The sequence below is a fragment of the Bombyx mori genome, chromosome 4 (genome assembly GCF_030269925.1).
Source record: "Bombyx mori chromosome 4, ASM3026992v2".
Classification (NCBI taxonomy): Eukaryota; Metazoa; Arthropoda; class Insecta; order Lepidoptera; family Bombycidae; genus Bombyx; species Bombyx mori.
In genome coordinates, this window is record NC_085110.1 from 14,493,345 (window position 1) to 14,510,028 (window position 16,684).

A 16,684-nucleotide genomic window follows, 5' to 3' on the forward strand; every position below is an offset into this window, starting at 1 on the left:
TAATTTCATTATAACTTACATTTACTGAACATCGATGTTTGTTCGAGATTGTGACCCAACGCAATCTTGAAGTATACAAACCGCTACTTACATGAATGTAGGTAAAAATGTAAATCAAATAACTGTTTGGTGTAATAAACTCGAGCATGACACTTATCCAAAACAAGCTTACGATATTTCATAATTGGGTAAACCAGCGATGTACATTCAACCCCAAATCTAAAATTCGGTCTTATAAAATTCCATTTACAAAAGCACAATTTTCCAGGCACAATATGATACCGATTCCTCTTTATTTGGCTTTAAACTTATTAATGTAAAACCCTTTGAAGTCAGTTACATTACGACTGAGTCAATGTCGGTAAACAGTAGAAACGCGACGACGCGTCGGCGGCTGCGGCCTGCGATGCCGTCCGCATTGTCGTCGTCGCTGTCGTCGCCGAACATACTGTGGAACGGGATACCCCGCTGGTTCTGGCCCAGCGGGGTATCCCGGAACACCAGCGACATCGCCCAGGCGGCTTGGTAGGGCCGCCCTACCGCGGAGCCCGGCGTTGTTGGTCGTCGACTATCGCCTCGACGACCGGTCGGTCGCTTAGTGCGGTAGGGCCCTAAAATTTCTTGGGCCTGCGGTCTGCTCCCAACCTGCAGATGGTCAAGTCCCACATACCCCGCGCGCTCCCCTAGGCGCGGGGACCTCACAGGAGGATCGGCCCCCGGCCAGAAAAAAAAAGCAGTTAATAAAGTATCTTTAATTTTAGGTATAGAAATTCACGTTGTCATTTTTAAAAATTAAGTGATGTTAATAAACGTTAAAAGATTTTTTTTCTCTGAAGTATGTAATAATAATTTCTAATATTACTTAGTCTGGCTATTAATACTGTTACAAAGGAAAACAAAAAAAAATCTATGGCAAATAACATTTATTACTTTTACAGTGTGTTAGTTTAATACATAAATAAAAAACAATTTAAAGTATAAAAAGCCTATTCGAAGTGGTCTCCATTGGCTGCAATACAGTCCTTTAAACGTTGAGGCCAGTTATCAATAGAAGCACGCACTCTTTCCATGGTAAAATTTTTCACTGCCAATCGTACGGATTCTTTAGGGACTCCAAATTATCGTGGCGTTTAGAGCAAGCCGTACTCTCTAAAACACCATAAATCATAATCCAGCGTATTAAGATCGGGACTAGACGACGGCCAGTCTTCAGCTCTGATGAAGTCCGAAACGTTCGTTTCCAACCAAGACTGCGCAGACCGAGCTTTATGACCTGGCGCCGAGTCTTGCTGGAAGGACCATTCTTGATAATAATCATGGTGAACACGGTGTTGTTAAGGGGCTTAACTACCATCTCAATAATGGTATCTTGATACACTTGTGCCGATGTTTTGATACCTTTTTCACAAAAGTATGGCTCAGTCACTCCTTCATAGCTAATACCCCACCAAACCATCACTGAAGTCGGATAGTGCCCACGTTGCACTCTGTCGACTAATTCGGAAGCTTCCTTATTAGAGCTTTGAGCATAAATACGGTCACTTTGTTTGTTAAAATGCTGCTCAATTGTAAAAAATTTCTCATCCGTAAACAAAAATTTTCTATGACCTCCCTTTCCGTACCGCTTCAGTAGTTGTTTCGATTTTACCACCCTATTCTCTTTCAAATTATCAGGTAAGAAATGACCAGTACGTCTCTTATAGGCTGCAAGTCCTAAGTCATCTTTTAAAATACGCGACATGGTTCTAGGTGCTATCTTCATCTCCCGAGATCACCACATATTTTGCTTCCGGACACGATTTCTTCAAATTTTTTCCCTTACTGCTTTGACCACCTTTTTCGTACGAACACTACGTGGACGGCCAGATCTTTTTCTGTCACAAACAGAGGAGGTCTCATTGCACCTATTAATAGCCCGGTACACAAACATTTTACTAATACCAAGCGTATGGAGAGTTTTAAAAATTGCATTTGGCTCCATACCTACTTTGTGTAATGCAATCACAGCGATTCGGTTCTCTTTATCACCCCACTCCATTTTAATATCGTAAAATATTGTACAATGTATTGGCGCCAAAATGAGAAAACTCAATGAGCAATCATATAAAAATGACAGATTCCAAATTCAAATGTAATATTTTGTTTATTTTTAATTGTAACAGTATTTATGGCCAAACTCAGTATAATCAGAAACATTTCATTCTGATTGTACAAAGCTAACGTAACATAATTAGACTGCGGACATTTCTGGTTGTTTAAATTGAAAGTGATGAATTACAAGCGAATTGCTACCGTCGCGTCGTGTTTTCACGGCGGCGACAGGAAGTGTTGTACACGAAAGAATTTCGAATGTCCTAATTTACGATTCGTACGCGTATCGAATCGTCGCACTGTTTGTTTATAACAAATTCTTTTAACGAGTACTTTCACTGGGCGCACGCGAGGTCGGTACTTAGCGACGCGTTCACACTGACACAGAATTCGTAATACTGACTTAAATAATATGCACAATCTAAGTGTCTAAAATTAAGGAAAAACGGTGCTAATTACTTTTAATTTATAAACTCTTTTATGATAAAAAACAAACTTGAGATAACTTTATATATTTTTCTATGAAGAATATTCGTAAACGAAAAATGTGAAAGAAATTTATTACATACTAGCTGACCCGGTAGACTTCGTAGTGCCTCAATCGATAAATAAAAGACACATCAAGGGGACACATAAAAAGAAAAACAAAATTGTTTGTTTTTATACAATTCCGAGCTTTTTTATATTTTCTCACCTTTTAAACCTTCCCTGGACTTCCACGAATAATTCAAGACCAAAATTAGCCAAATCGGTCCAGCCGTTCTCGAGTTTTAGCGAGACTAACGAACAGCAATTCATTTTTATATACATAGATTAGAGACTTTTTAGAAGCACTATGTGACTTGGAAACGATTAGCTTGTGTGTAACCAGTAGGGTTTTAAAGTCTGAACACTTTTTTGGCATATGGGGAACACGTGCTGTGTTTACATATTATGAAGCGGCTATCGGAATCTAACAATATGAAAATTATTGAGACATGTTTTCTGCTAAGTACCATTATGACTGTAACGTGCTAACTGTAGTAGTCAATCACGATTAATTTCAATTTTACTATTAACCCAAATTCTAGACACAATCGCACCACGAAATTCTTCACTTTTCCACAAGTCTAAACTTTATCTACAGTTATAATATTATGAAAAGACATAGTTTTAGTCGATTCAAACCGGTTCATTAATTCATTTATAACAAGATTTTTATTGCCAACAGTAAACACATAACTAAATTAGTGCTAATGAACATTAAACTGGATAAATTTTGTATTATTTTTAATATGACGTAATTCATACATTTATTAAATGATAAGTCACGACTCAAGAATTTCATAAAGTATTACTGATTTATACTTTATTTTTTAATTTCAATTATCTATTGGAAATATATTTTTACGATTTGTAATACAATATTTTTACTGGTTGTAACCAGGATTTTTATTTTAGTGGGTTTCCGATATTGCAGTGCAAATGGACTAGAAATAAATAACAATAGTAAGATATACTGCGAAAAAGAAGGCTGACCTTCTGGTCAAACTCTTTGCCTCGAACTCTACTATGGACGACGGGGGTGCCACACCACCGAACATCTCCCGGTATGATAGCTCTCTGCCGGATATATGCTTCATACTGTCCAGTCAGGCGGGAGCTCTGACTCCTGGATGTCCATAAGTCGAGTGGGCCAGGTTGCATCCCCGCAGTGGTTTTGAAAACGTGCGCCCCTGAGCTGACACCTGCGCTAACGCGTTTGTATTGCCTCTCCTATAGTACTAACAGGGTTCCGTCTTTATGGAAGACTGCCCATGTCCATTCTATCTCCAAGAAGGGTGACCGGTCGGACCCATCGAGTTATAGGTCTATCTTGATAACTCCCTTGCTATTCAAGGTGATGGAACGAATAATAAATACGCAACTCCTGAAGTATCTTGAGTCAGTTGATCAGTGACGGACAGTACAGTTTCATCACGGTCGCTCAGCTGGCGATCTTCTTGTATACCTTACTCATAGGTGGACTGAAGCCTTGGAGAGCAAGGGCGAGGCTCTCGCTGTGAGCCTTGATATCTCGAAGGTCTTCGACAGGGCTGGCATTTGGCACTTTTGTCGAAGCTACCATCTTACGGAATCCCCGAGAGACTACAAGTGGATCGTTAGCTCTTTGGATAGGCCGAGTCTCACGGTCGTTTTAGACGGTTGTTGCCTTGACCATCAACGCTGGCGTTCCACAAGGCTCGGTGCTCTCCCCCAAGCTATTCATCCTGTATATCAATGAGATGCTATTTATTAATGGCATGCATTGCTATGCGGATGACAGCACGAGGGATGCGCGATATATCGGCCATCAGACTCGAAGCGTAGTGCAAGAGAGACGATCAAAACTTCTGTCTGAAGTGAAGAACTCTCTGGGGCAAGTTTCCGAGTGGGGTTCAATTCAACCCGTTGAAAACATAAGTTTGCGCGTTCATTGCGAAGAAGGAGCCCTTTGTCATGGTGCCGCAACCTTGCACAAGTATCAGGATACTCGGGGTCGACATTTCGAGCGATATCCAATTTCGGAGTCATTTGAAGGGCAAAGCCAAGTTGGCTTCCAAAATGCTGGGAGTCCTCAACAGAGCGAAGTGGTACTTCACGTCTGGACATAGACTTTCGCTTTATAAAGCACAAGTCCGACCTCACATGGAGTATTGCTCCCACCTCTGGGCCGGGGCTCCCAAATACCAACTGCTTCCATTTGACTCCATACAGAAGAGGGCTGTTCGGATTGTCGATAATTCCATTCTCACGGATCTCTTGGAGCCTCTGGGTCATCGGAGGGACTACGCTTCTCTCCGTATTTTGTACCGTATGTTCCATCTCTGTGGAATTGTTTGAGATGATACCATAATCTCGTTTTTACCATCGCACCGCCCGCCGCCCGAGTAGAGTTCATCCAAACTACCTGGAGCCACTGCGTTCATCCGCAGTGCGTTTCCAGAGATCTTTTTGCCACGTACCATCCGGTTTGGAATGAGCTTTTCCCCTCCACGGTGTTTGCCGAACGCTATGACATGTCCTTCTTCAAAATAGGCTTGTGGAGAGTACTTAATGGTAGGCAACGGCTTGACTCTGGTATTTCTGAAGTCCATGGGCGACTGTAACTAAGCGCCATCTGGTGGGCCGTATGCTCGTCTGCCTACGGGGCCAATAAGTAAAATACAATAAAAATAGTACAGAGTTTTGTCTGCTCCTAATATCCTACTATAAACTTTTAATCAACCTTTTAGCGGTCTCTGCAATATCCCGGAAACATAGGAAACGCATTAAAATTAAAATTAGACGTGGGAAGAGCCTAGTATTTATTATTCCAACGAACATTCTGAAACAATCCCAATTTTATATATTAACCGTTACAGTTTATACAAGTGTTAGTTAAATTTCTAAATAGCTTGAGGTCTGTATGTAATCTCCAATATGTACGTACATATAGGTATGACTTTTACAAATATAGTATTTATGAATATATGAACTACATATTATTATAAGCATTGTTGTGTTGAACTGCTAATGTTTCGGATTAGCATTCCCCTATGATTTGCCTCGTCGTAGATATGATCAATACTGTCACGGGTCTGTTTTAGTTACCGGTGTAGAAGTTAATTATTGATTGCCTTATTGGTCTAGTGGTTAGTGATTCTGAACACATTGTAGCGGCTCCGAGTTCGGTTCGCTGTCGGCGTCAGTATAATTTTTTTCAAAGTACAAAAATAAGTTTTTAGTGCCATTATTAAACTCATCACACATTTTCGTAATTCGTTCGCGTCATCAGTCAGTCAGTTAATCAATACATTTTAAGGATTTTACGAAGACTGTCCATGTGTGCATTCTATGGTTTTATAAATTTAAGAAGTTTTATATAAAGGCTCATGGTTGTATGTATTTGGTTGGTGTGAAAGTATTCGACTTTATTTCATTAACGTATCAGATTAGTTCAATGAATGTTTATTTGTATCAGGAAAAAAGGTATTTTCTTTACCGCATTTAAATGTTAACGACACTAAATTAAAGATGGTCCCCGAATGTGTTGTCTTGTCTAGTCTTGATCGCAAATATGACCTTTGCCTACCTATACCAGTAATCTTGAGGGGTTATACCATTAACTTTACCGAAAGTATGATCGCAAACATTTCATATTACCTAAATTAATAAAATTCACATTCTACCTGCTGCAAAGTGATTATCAGAATCCAAAGAAATCACTTAAACTGAATGACTCTGAAACATAAGGCCGAAGTTCCGATTTTATTAATGCATCATCTTTATATTAATACGTGAAGCAAAACTTTGTATCCCTTTTTACGAAAATTGCGCAGACGGAGGAGTATGAAATTTTCCACACTTATAGAGAATATAGAGAAGAAGTGCACAATGCTAATATTTTTTAAAAATAATGCATAAAAGATACATTAAATCAATAAAGAAAACATTACACACACTACATACCATGTATTTGACGCACACACGCATGAATACTGTTTATTGTCAAACTTTTGTTCTTGAAGTCTGTTGTCAAAATGAGATTAAATATTATTTGTCTTTGTTAATATTTTTTATAGTGTAGTCTTGGCGAAATTTGTGATTATAGAAGTATAAAATACAATCATAATAGTGTACAAACTTAAAATTCCAATTAATTATAGTCGAATTTCGACTTCTGCGGGACCTCTAGTTTATAGTTAATATGTAATTTAAAGTTACTAAATTCCATTAGTTTTACTCGAGATAATTATATTTACATATTTCCATAGGCAATTGTAGCACGTTGACACATGTTGATGACAACAATGTTGTGTGTGTGTCTGTGTTGTCGCAACATTGACATAACCCATTCTCTCGCAAGATAAGAAATTGAGGATTCTGCGTGCAGTTCGCTTGAATTGTTTATCCACAACGGCTGCTTTGCTCAATAAATCTTTACATAATATAAAAATGTTCATTATTGATGACATGTTGTCATGGAATCTATATATTGATCAATACTGACATAAATATAGGTATAAATGCATGACGAGCACGCAAAGATAAGTACTACCGTCATGCTTATTTGAACAGCAAAATAATCACGGATTTCAATTACAACCGGCTTAGGTGTTAGTCCAATGCAACCGGAATTTAAAGGTTTTGGGCTGTAAGTTTTTTTTTCTGAGCGATGTTGTATTATTTAAATGCACACATACATATATCTTCACCGATCACAAATTTGACAAAAGCAAACAACGTGTAATCGTATCGGATATTTTCAACGTAGAATTAATTTAAAAAAAAGTACCTACTTTAAAATTCAAAACGAATTTCGTGTCCTGCGCCCGTTGCTTACGAATCGCGTCATTAGTATTACATTAATTCTGTTCAGAAGCAGAACAGTCTGCTCTCCATTTATCAGACGATCTTGCGACTGTCGGAATTTTAGTTTTTACACCTACGGCGCCGATGCGGTCGGCATTTTGAATTAGAACGACTGCTTTCTATATTTTAAGCGTGTATAAAATTTGTATTTCTATTTTTTTTTTGTTATAACTTAAACGGGCAAACGTGTCCATGTTTCGGACATGTTTTTTAGCATCAGCTCGATCCTGCAGGAATTACAAGGCGAATCACCCCGAGAAATAGACAGAATGCTCTCTTCCTTCACAAGGACAACATGCATCCTATCACTAGTAGGTAATCATAAATTTGTTAAAACGGGTTTGATTTTCTGTTACGATGGAAGTTCTTCATTATGAATGTAGCTTTTGGCGTATTATATAAGTATTGTAGTTATAATAGAAATTTACTCCACTTCGATAAAGCGGCACGACACGAGAACCCTCTCATCGTGGCCGCCGGTAACTACATTCCCGATCCTGCGGACAGAATGGAAAGCAGTCGACGTCGCCCAAAACACGTCATCTCGGATCCTCCCGATCCACTAACGGTGCTTTTAGGTACTTCAAGCACCGGTCACCGTTCTCGTCGAACCCGTCGCTTGCGACGAAGGGCTCGACGAGTAAATTAACTCTCAGACACAGCCCACTGAGTTTCTCGCCGGATCTTCTCAGTGGGTCGCGTTTCCGATCCGGTGGTAGATTCTGCGAAGCACGGCTCTTGCTAGGGTTCGTGTTAGCAACATCGTCAGGTTTGAGCCCCGTGAGCTCACCTACTAAAGTTAGGGTTACGCTGACATAGCCTCTCAAGGCTATCAGATTAGGTAGGGAAAAAAAAAAAAAAAAAAAAAAAAGAAATTTACTTAGGAAATAATTTGAATCAAGATCGGAACCACGGCTAACTAAATAAATAGGACTAAATAAATTTAACCGACTCGTTATTACTAACAACGATTTGAACGAACGGTTCCTTTGGATATGAGGAATATCGTGGAAAAAAATGTTTGTTTCCTAGCCACTTGAAGCGTAATCTGATGACGAATATGTTTCCTAGTATCATATGACGTCACACCTCTTTTGTCACGGTGAACGCCTCATAGATTCGAATATGAATTAAATATAAATAGTTTCTAGTACTATAGTACTAGAGTATATATTAGTTCTCAGTACTATCTTTAAGTAAATATAGATAGTTTAGCAAGGTGAGCCGTGGGCTCGGCGGCTAGACCATATTTCTTGCCGTGTTGGGACAAGAAATGTGGGTACCACCGCGCTGCCTAGGCTTTTTTTTTATTGCTTGGGTATTGGGTGGACGAGCTCACAGCCCACCTGGTGTTAAGTGGTTACTGGAGCCCATAGACATTTACAACGTAAATGCGCCACCCACCTGAGATATAAGTTCTAAGATCTCAGTATAGTTACAACGGCTGCCCCACCCTTCAAACCGAAACGCATTACTGCTTCACGGCAGAAATAGGCAGGGCGGTGGTACCTACCCGCGTGGACTCACAAGAGGTCCTACCACCACGTCTGCCGCCAAGCCGTAATGCGTTCTAGCATGAAGTTTTCGTGTCTCCTTTCTTAGTTTAACAGAATATTTGAATTATGCGTAGGTATATAGTAAAATAGTTCCTCTATCTTGAATATCTGACCTTCAATATCGTTAAAGAAATAATTGTTTCATAGTTTAAAGATCTGCTGTACCTACATTCAAGTTTATTCATTGATCACATTAAGTTTATTTATTTAATAATTTGCTTTTTAAAATACATAGAATTCGTCGACAGCGCAACCTTTAGGATTTTTTCTAATATCAAACAAGATTTCTTCAACTTTTTGTTCGAGTTGTTTTGTTTGATCGTCACTACTTCCTGTATTATATTGGTTTTCGCTACCGAATGGACTTAAAGTTACATTATTTTACCATTCTTCTTACCGTTACTTTTATACTTTTATTATTTTCAAACACTTTTCTTCTATAATAAATAATTCTTGAATAATTAAAATTTGTAATGTCTCTTTTGAAATAAAATAAAAAATACTCTTCGGAAACACCATGAATAATAATATTCAGAAATGATTATATCACATGACCTTTTTCGAGATTTAGATAAATGTCGATTATGAAAGAAGAAAACAAAATTGAGCTTACAGTTAGCTTTTTTTAAAGCGCATCATACGTTTCATTATTACTTATTAATTAACGGAGCTAAGTAAACAATTTGTCCATTTTTTTAAGCCGAAGTTCGCATGCATAATATGAATTGCGGTGCTAATTTTGAACATTAATCTTAAATAAATTTTTAATAATAACGGTTGTACTAATGTACCCACTTACTTGTAATAACTGTCGTACAAAATAAAACGAATGATCGATATATCATATGTGCATTTACTGGTGGTAGGACCTCTTGTGAGTCCGCACGGGTAGGTACCACCACCCCGCCTATTTCTGCTGTGAAGCAGTAATGCGTTTCGGTTTGAAGGGTGGGGCAGCCGTTGTAATTATACTGAGACCTTAGAAATTACATCTCAAAACGGGTGGCGCATGTACGTTGTAGATGTCTATGGGCTCCAGTAACCACTTAACACCAGGTGGGCTGCGAGCTCGTTCACCTATTTAAGCAATAAAAAAAATAAAAAGCATAGCTACACGATCGAAACTTACTTCACAGTATTTTGTTAGTATCGATTAAAGGTATTGTAAAACGTTCGTACCGCATACAAAACTTGGGGAGTGTAATGTCCCTTGATAAAGGACATCCGGCCTCATCAGTTCCACCACTCGGCTACACACGCGCCGTGCGGTAGTACCACTCTAATAAGCGTGCACGATCACGACTGACGTATTAAAATGTCATTTCTAATAATATTTAAGTCGCACTAAGCCTGATCTATGTGAATGTGAATTGTAAAACGCTGGACTGGTGTTGGATAAAGTGGGTTACGCTGAGGAAAATCAGTAGATAATTTAAATTGGAGATCTGTATTCTCGTTTCGTGTGTGCGTAGGTATGCAAAAGGTCATAATGTTCTGCTTATGCCAAAAAAATCTTTTTTTTTTCTCTGCCCATTCTGATAGCCTTGAGAGGGTATTTCAGCTTCGCCCTTACATGTAGGTGAGCTCACGGGGCTCAAACCGGAGTGTTGTTAACACTGGCCCTAGCAAGAGCAGTGCTGCGCAGAATCTACCACCGGATCGGAAACGCGACCCACTGAGAAAATCCGGCGAGAAACTCAGTGGGCTGTGTTTATGGGTTAATTCGCTCGTCGAGCCCTTCGTCGCAAGCGACGGGTTCGACGAGGACGGTAACCGATGCTTGTGGTACCTAAAAGCACCGTTAATAGATCGGGAGGATCCGTAATGACGTGTTTTGGGCGACGTCGAGAAATTCTCGATCTCTCTCTCTATTAAAGGTGGCGGGAATCCGCTGGATGCGTCGATGAAGTCTGATGCCGATTTCTGCAATGAAGCATTATAACATTTCGCTTTGAAGGGTGGGTCAGCCGTTGTACTGTAGAACTGAGACTTAGAACTTTTGTCTCAAAGTGAAGGGCGGCATTTACGTTATAGATGTCAATAGGCTCCAGAAAAACATCTTAATACCAGGTAGGCCGATAGCTCGTCCACTCATTTAGGCAGTAAAAAATGTGTGCTACTGGTCATAGTGGCAAAGCGTGTGGGAGGCCTATGTCCAGCATTGAACGTTTGTAGTCTGATGATGTTGATAATACTAACGACCAACCTAGAGGACTGCCAAAAAGTGTTATTTTTACCGTCTATTCACTATTACGATATTACTGTATATATTATATGTTCAAGATGGGATTAAAAAGGAGGATATAAAGTTAGGTAAGAAACAAGAAGTGTTTATACCCTTTATATTTTAAATGGCTTAATTTATAAAACAATACGAATAAAGCACAAATCTTACGAAAATTCAATACAAAAGCAAACGATTAATTCATGAATGAAACGAACCATAAAAATCACTTGACTTGGGGGATTCGGACACGTAATATTATAATAGTTTTGTGTGAAATCCGTTATCATCGTGCACTAGTATTTCAACTGGCTAGTGTATTGTTGAGCAAACATCCTATTATTTATTGCCTTAACAATTGCGATAAGGGTTTTCAAGTGGATAAATACATCCTGTCAAGGATATGTTGCAAATCGTGAAACAATGATCATTTCGAAATATGAATACGCCGGGAACCTTTTGAACGTTTAATGCTACGCTAATACTTTCATATTCTGACCCGAAAAAGGGATAGAAATTGTCACGTAACGAGTCAACAAAAATGTGTTATGGGGCATAACGCGTTTATTTAACCACTAGCTGACCCGGTAGACTTCGTAGTGCCTCAATCGATTTTGTATAAAATAAACTTTAAAAAAAACAAAAGGAATCCGTCCGACAGGGGGACACATCAAAGAAAAAACAAAATTGTGCGTTTTTATATAATTCCGAGCATTTTCATATTTAGTCACCTTTGAAACCTTCTCTGGACTTCCACGAATAATTCAAGACCAAAATTAGCCAAATCGGTCCAGCCATTCGCGAGTTTTATCGAGACTAACGAACAGCAATTCATTTTTATATATATAGATAAACAAATATGTTACAATGTTTCTAGGACAGATTCTAAGAACTACACTCCGAGGTACTTTTTTAGTATTTAAATCAGTTTATATTGCCATGAATAGACAAACTCCCGGCTTACCTATTTATTAAATGGTTAATGGAGGTTGAAGTCTTAATGGTTATTGCATTATTGGGTTTTGTTGGAACGCACGATGACAAATAAGGCAATATGGTGATACCTCAAAATCCCGACACAGAATATGCTTACCAGTTATTTATTTACAAAAGTTTTTTTTTTTCATATTGTTCCGCGATTTTAATCCTTCGCCGTTGAAGTTCTGTGTGAACGTACGCATCTCTATTATTATTATAATTATATTTTTTTCCAAAAATATCTCTATGGATTTGGCCTGGGTACCCATTTGAGATAATGATTTTATAATACGTTATATAGAATTATAATATCCAAATTAGTAGTATTCAGTTGATAAGTTTAAGAAATATGTATAAATTAATGCTCAACAGATATTTTTTCAATTTGCTCTATGCTAAAATGTTCGTTATATTAGCATTGTTTTTGGCTAGAATGTATTCGGTCTATTTATGTAGAACAACGATAAGATAACGTAGGTCAAGGACACGAAATTAATTCTTTTTCCTAGTTGATATTTTAATTACCTGTTACGTTACTAGATTATTATTTTTATTGCTTAGATGGGTGGACGAGCTCACCGCCCACCTGGTGTTAAGTGGTTACTGAAGTCCATAGACATCTACAAAGTAAATGCGCCACCCAACTTGAGGTATAATTGATTCTAAGGTCTCAGTATAGTTACAACGGCTGCCCCACCCTTGAAACCGAAACGCGTTACTGCTTCACGGCAGAAATAGGTGGGGTGGTGGTAGCTACCCGTGCCGACTCACAAGAGATCCTACCACCAGTGCAAGAGGTTCTACCACCAGATATTCAATAGTAGATATATATTGGACCGTTATATAATATCTGTTAAAATGTTGAGATCGACAGTCAGCTTAACAATTTGATAGGACATTTTGCAATTCATTTTTTTAAAAGATCAGTGACGAAGATCGCTTAGATATGATTCGCTTTTAGTCAGTTAATATTCACACAGAATTGGTGATCCTTTTATTATAATTAAAACGCGTAAAACAATTAAATAATACCAGAAATAGAGTAGAGAATCTTATGTAAACGAATTTTCATTACTTTTTATTAATTTAGTAATTAAGTAAATTATTGTTTTTTTTGTTTTGCAGATCAGGCGGATAACCACATGCCGCCGCCATCATGGTGATCGTGACCAGGGTAAGTTACGCACGAATTTATTTAATTATTTTTTTTGACATAATTTCTTAAGGTTCGATTGGCACCATCTCCCCTATCTGCCTTGAGAAGGAATCACGCGCGAAAACCGGAAGCTGTACTATCCTTCAACTAAACAATTTATAAAGCACTATTGGTGGTCTTCAACCTTATGTCTCAAGATTTATGATGGCATTCATTAGGTGTTTTCTGCGTTTATACAGTTTATATCACTACATAGTATAAAACAAAGTCGCTTTCTCTGTCCCTATGTATGCTTAAATCTTTAAAACTACGCAACGGATTTTGACCGGTTTTTTTTAATAGATAGAGTGATTGAAGAGGAAGGTTTATGTGTATAATAACATCCATTAAATAGTGGAGAAATCAATAATAAATTACAGTTTCAGAAGCGAAGTGAGGGCGGCTCGCTAGTTCGTTTATATAGGAAAGCAAAAATTGTCGCCTAATTATAGTTCTCACCTTAAGGGCCTGTGCACTCCACATTTTTTAAACGCGTCGTCGACGCGCGTTCGTAGCGATACAGACGCAATGCTAACGCGCGTTTGTATCGATACAAACGCGATGCTAACGCGCGTTTGTATCGACAAGAAACCATTCCGTGGCATAAAAACGCGCTGTCGACGCGCATTCGTAGCGGTACAGACGCGATGCTAACGCGCGTTTGTATCGGTACACATGCGCGTTAGCATCGCGTTTGTGTCGATACAGACGACAACAAACCGCTCTGTAGGAGAAAAGCGCGCCGTCGGCGCGCGTTTCCAGAACGCGCATCGACGGCGCGCTTAAAAAACGTGGTGTGCACAGGCCTTAAGATTTAAATTCATATTGGGGGGTGAAAGGATATTTGTTTTAAGCGACATTTTTGCAACTTGACAGGAGAACCATTTTAAGTTTATAATTTGAAAAATATATAATATAACAAAAAAAACTCCTCCCGCCATTTCGATGGAGTAACTTTAGTTGCAGTTCAATTAAAAACGTCAAACTATTGATGCTAATAACAAATAATACGCCTTTTAATTATAAAGATAAATGTCGCGTCTTAAGCGAAACGTCGCTTAAATCAAATAGGCTTTCACTCCTCGATGTGATGTACCTATTAGATTTTCTCTTTTGTTTCGTTAATAATTATGTACATTTAAGAAAAATATTTACAAAATAATTTTATTGATAACACTAAAGTTAGTAAGCATAACAGAAAATCGGATTACAAACAGGAGAGAAGACAGCACCGAAATGTTTTGATTTTGCTTGTTCATTTGTTTTGAATATTAATCTGTTGTCGAATTCTAATTAAATTACATTAGAAATGACACACCAGAAATAAAATAAAATAAAAAATCATTTAATTCAGACTATCTTAAGTCCATATGTTGTAAGTAGAGTAATACTTATAGCTAGCTATGGTTAGTAAAGCTAGTATAAAAAAAAATGTTGGAAAAAAAAACTTTCTACTTGCGAAAAAAATTAAGATTGCATCAAAATTAATTAGAAAGCAACTCCGTTATGATAAATCCGACTTATCGAGAATGTAAATGTGCTATGTTATTTATAATTGAACATGACACAAACCGGATGCCGCTAAAGAAAGAAGAGCTTCCATCAGCTCCTTTGAAAACAAGCTCAAGGCTAGACCCGCGTAGTATTCAAATTGAATATTCATTCGTATACATTAACATTGAGTAAAAGACACATTTAGATTTAAAAATACTTGGAAAGTACTATTAACGATTCCTGCAAACTAGAATTCTCGGTTAATTTGACATAATTGAATATCCTTAGAATATAACTAGTTAAACCCGTCCGCTTCGCTGGGCATTTCAAATTTGACATTATTTCTCACCCCCACAAAGATTTTCATCATTAACCCCCCGCAACTGGTGTAGGGAGTCCAACATTCATATAAAGCCTATCCATTAAATGTATTTTCTACACGGATACCAAGTTTCAAGTCAATCGGAAGCACAGTTCAGAAGTTATAACGGAACATCCGTAAAAACCACTGTAGATTTATATATTAGTATAGATAAAATAGGATACAGACTTACTGAGAAATATAATATTCTTTTTCCTTTCTTATTACTTTCGTAGGCCAACGAGCCGTGTGGTAACATGATGGTGAGTGGTCACTGTTGCTCATGAACGATAACATTGTTAATGGCACAGCCAAGTCGCTGTTTATCGCAGAGTACTCTTCACAAACTTCGTTTGAAGTATGAAGCTGCTTTTAATACTACGCTATAATATAATAGCATATAGTATATAAGCAGGGGTGGGCAAATATTCTGATAGTCGGGCCACATTGCAGATGAAAATTTGACTTCGGGCCAAACAGTTTTTTTTTTAATTTTATATTTTGTGACTATTATAGATACTGTAATTGTTCAATTATCATAATTATATTTTCGAATAGGAGGCGCTGAAAAGAGCGGTTGTCCGGGAGAAAATGTTGGCTCCCACCGGCCCTGATAATGTGTATCAGTATTGCTTAATATTTTATCTAAACATTTTTATGCACCAATTTATGTTAGACAAAAACTAATATTTGTGTTTTTAATAATAATATATACAATGCTTCACGGGCCAGACAAAATTCTACCGCTGGCCGCCATTTGCCCAGACCTGGCATATAGATAGCTCTAAGCACAACAATATCGCGCACCATACAACGTTCACACTGTACTGTACTATATATTATTGGCTAAGTATACGCTGCTATACTATATGGCACTATAGCATAGCGTAGTCTGAAAGCAGCTTGACAGTCGGAAGAAGTCATTGCGCTCGGAAAACACCGTGGAAAGTCATTCCAGAGGCGAATGGAACGTGGTAAAAAAGCGGCTTCAGATATTATCGATCGATAAATTCTGCTCCGGTGTTGCGGTAAGGTGATAAATAGGAGATGGAGGAGATGGATCATCTCGTCGAAAAATACCTTTTTTTAACCCTGGGGAATCCGTTTACGGATATCCGGTCAAGGGGGGGTATCAAACCGTGTTATGTCAAAAAATACCTCAAAGCGCTTTCAAACGTTTTTTCTACATTATTTGTCCTAGATGAGTGCACGAGATCACAGTCTACCCCCCTGCGATCATAGTTTAGATTTTATTTTCCTAGTTCTATGTTTTTATTTTATTTTCCTAGTTCCTATGTCCTAGCATAATCTGGAACGTGAAACTGCGAGATACGTACTATTGCACAACAGTTAGCGTATTATTTGTTCCCGCAGTGAGCATTGATAAAATACACTTAACATTTGCAGTGAGC

At 38.1% G+C, this 16,684-nt stretch overlaps 1 protein-coding gene across 1 annotated transcript in view; it reads left to right on the forward strand.

Moving 5' to 3' along the window:
• Positions 1 to 16,684, forward strand: part of LOC101738943 (myosin-VIIa) — a 52,873-nt gene that overhangs the window by 5,361 nt on the left and 30,828 nt on the right. The window contains exon 2 of the mRNA XM_038021749.2: positions 13,348 to 13,396. Coding sequence (XP_037877677.1) covers positions 13,379 to 13,396 — 18 coding nt within the window. The 5' untranslated portion in view covers positions 13,348 to 13,378. The remainder of the gene's footprint in view (positions 1 to 13,347; positions 13,397 to 16,684) is intronic.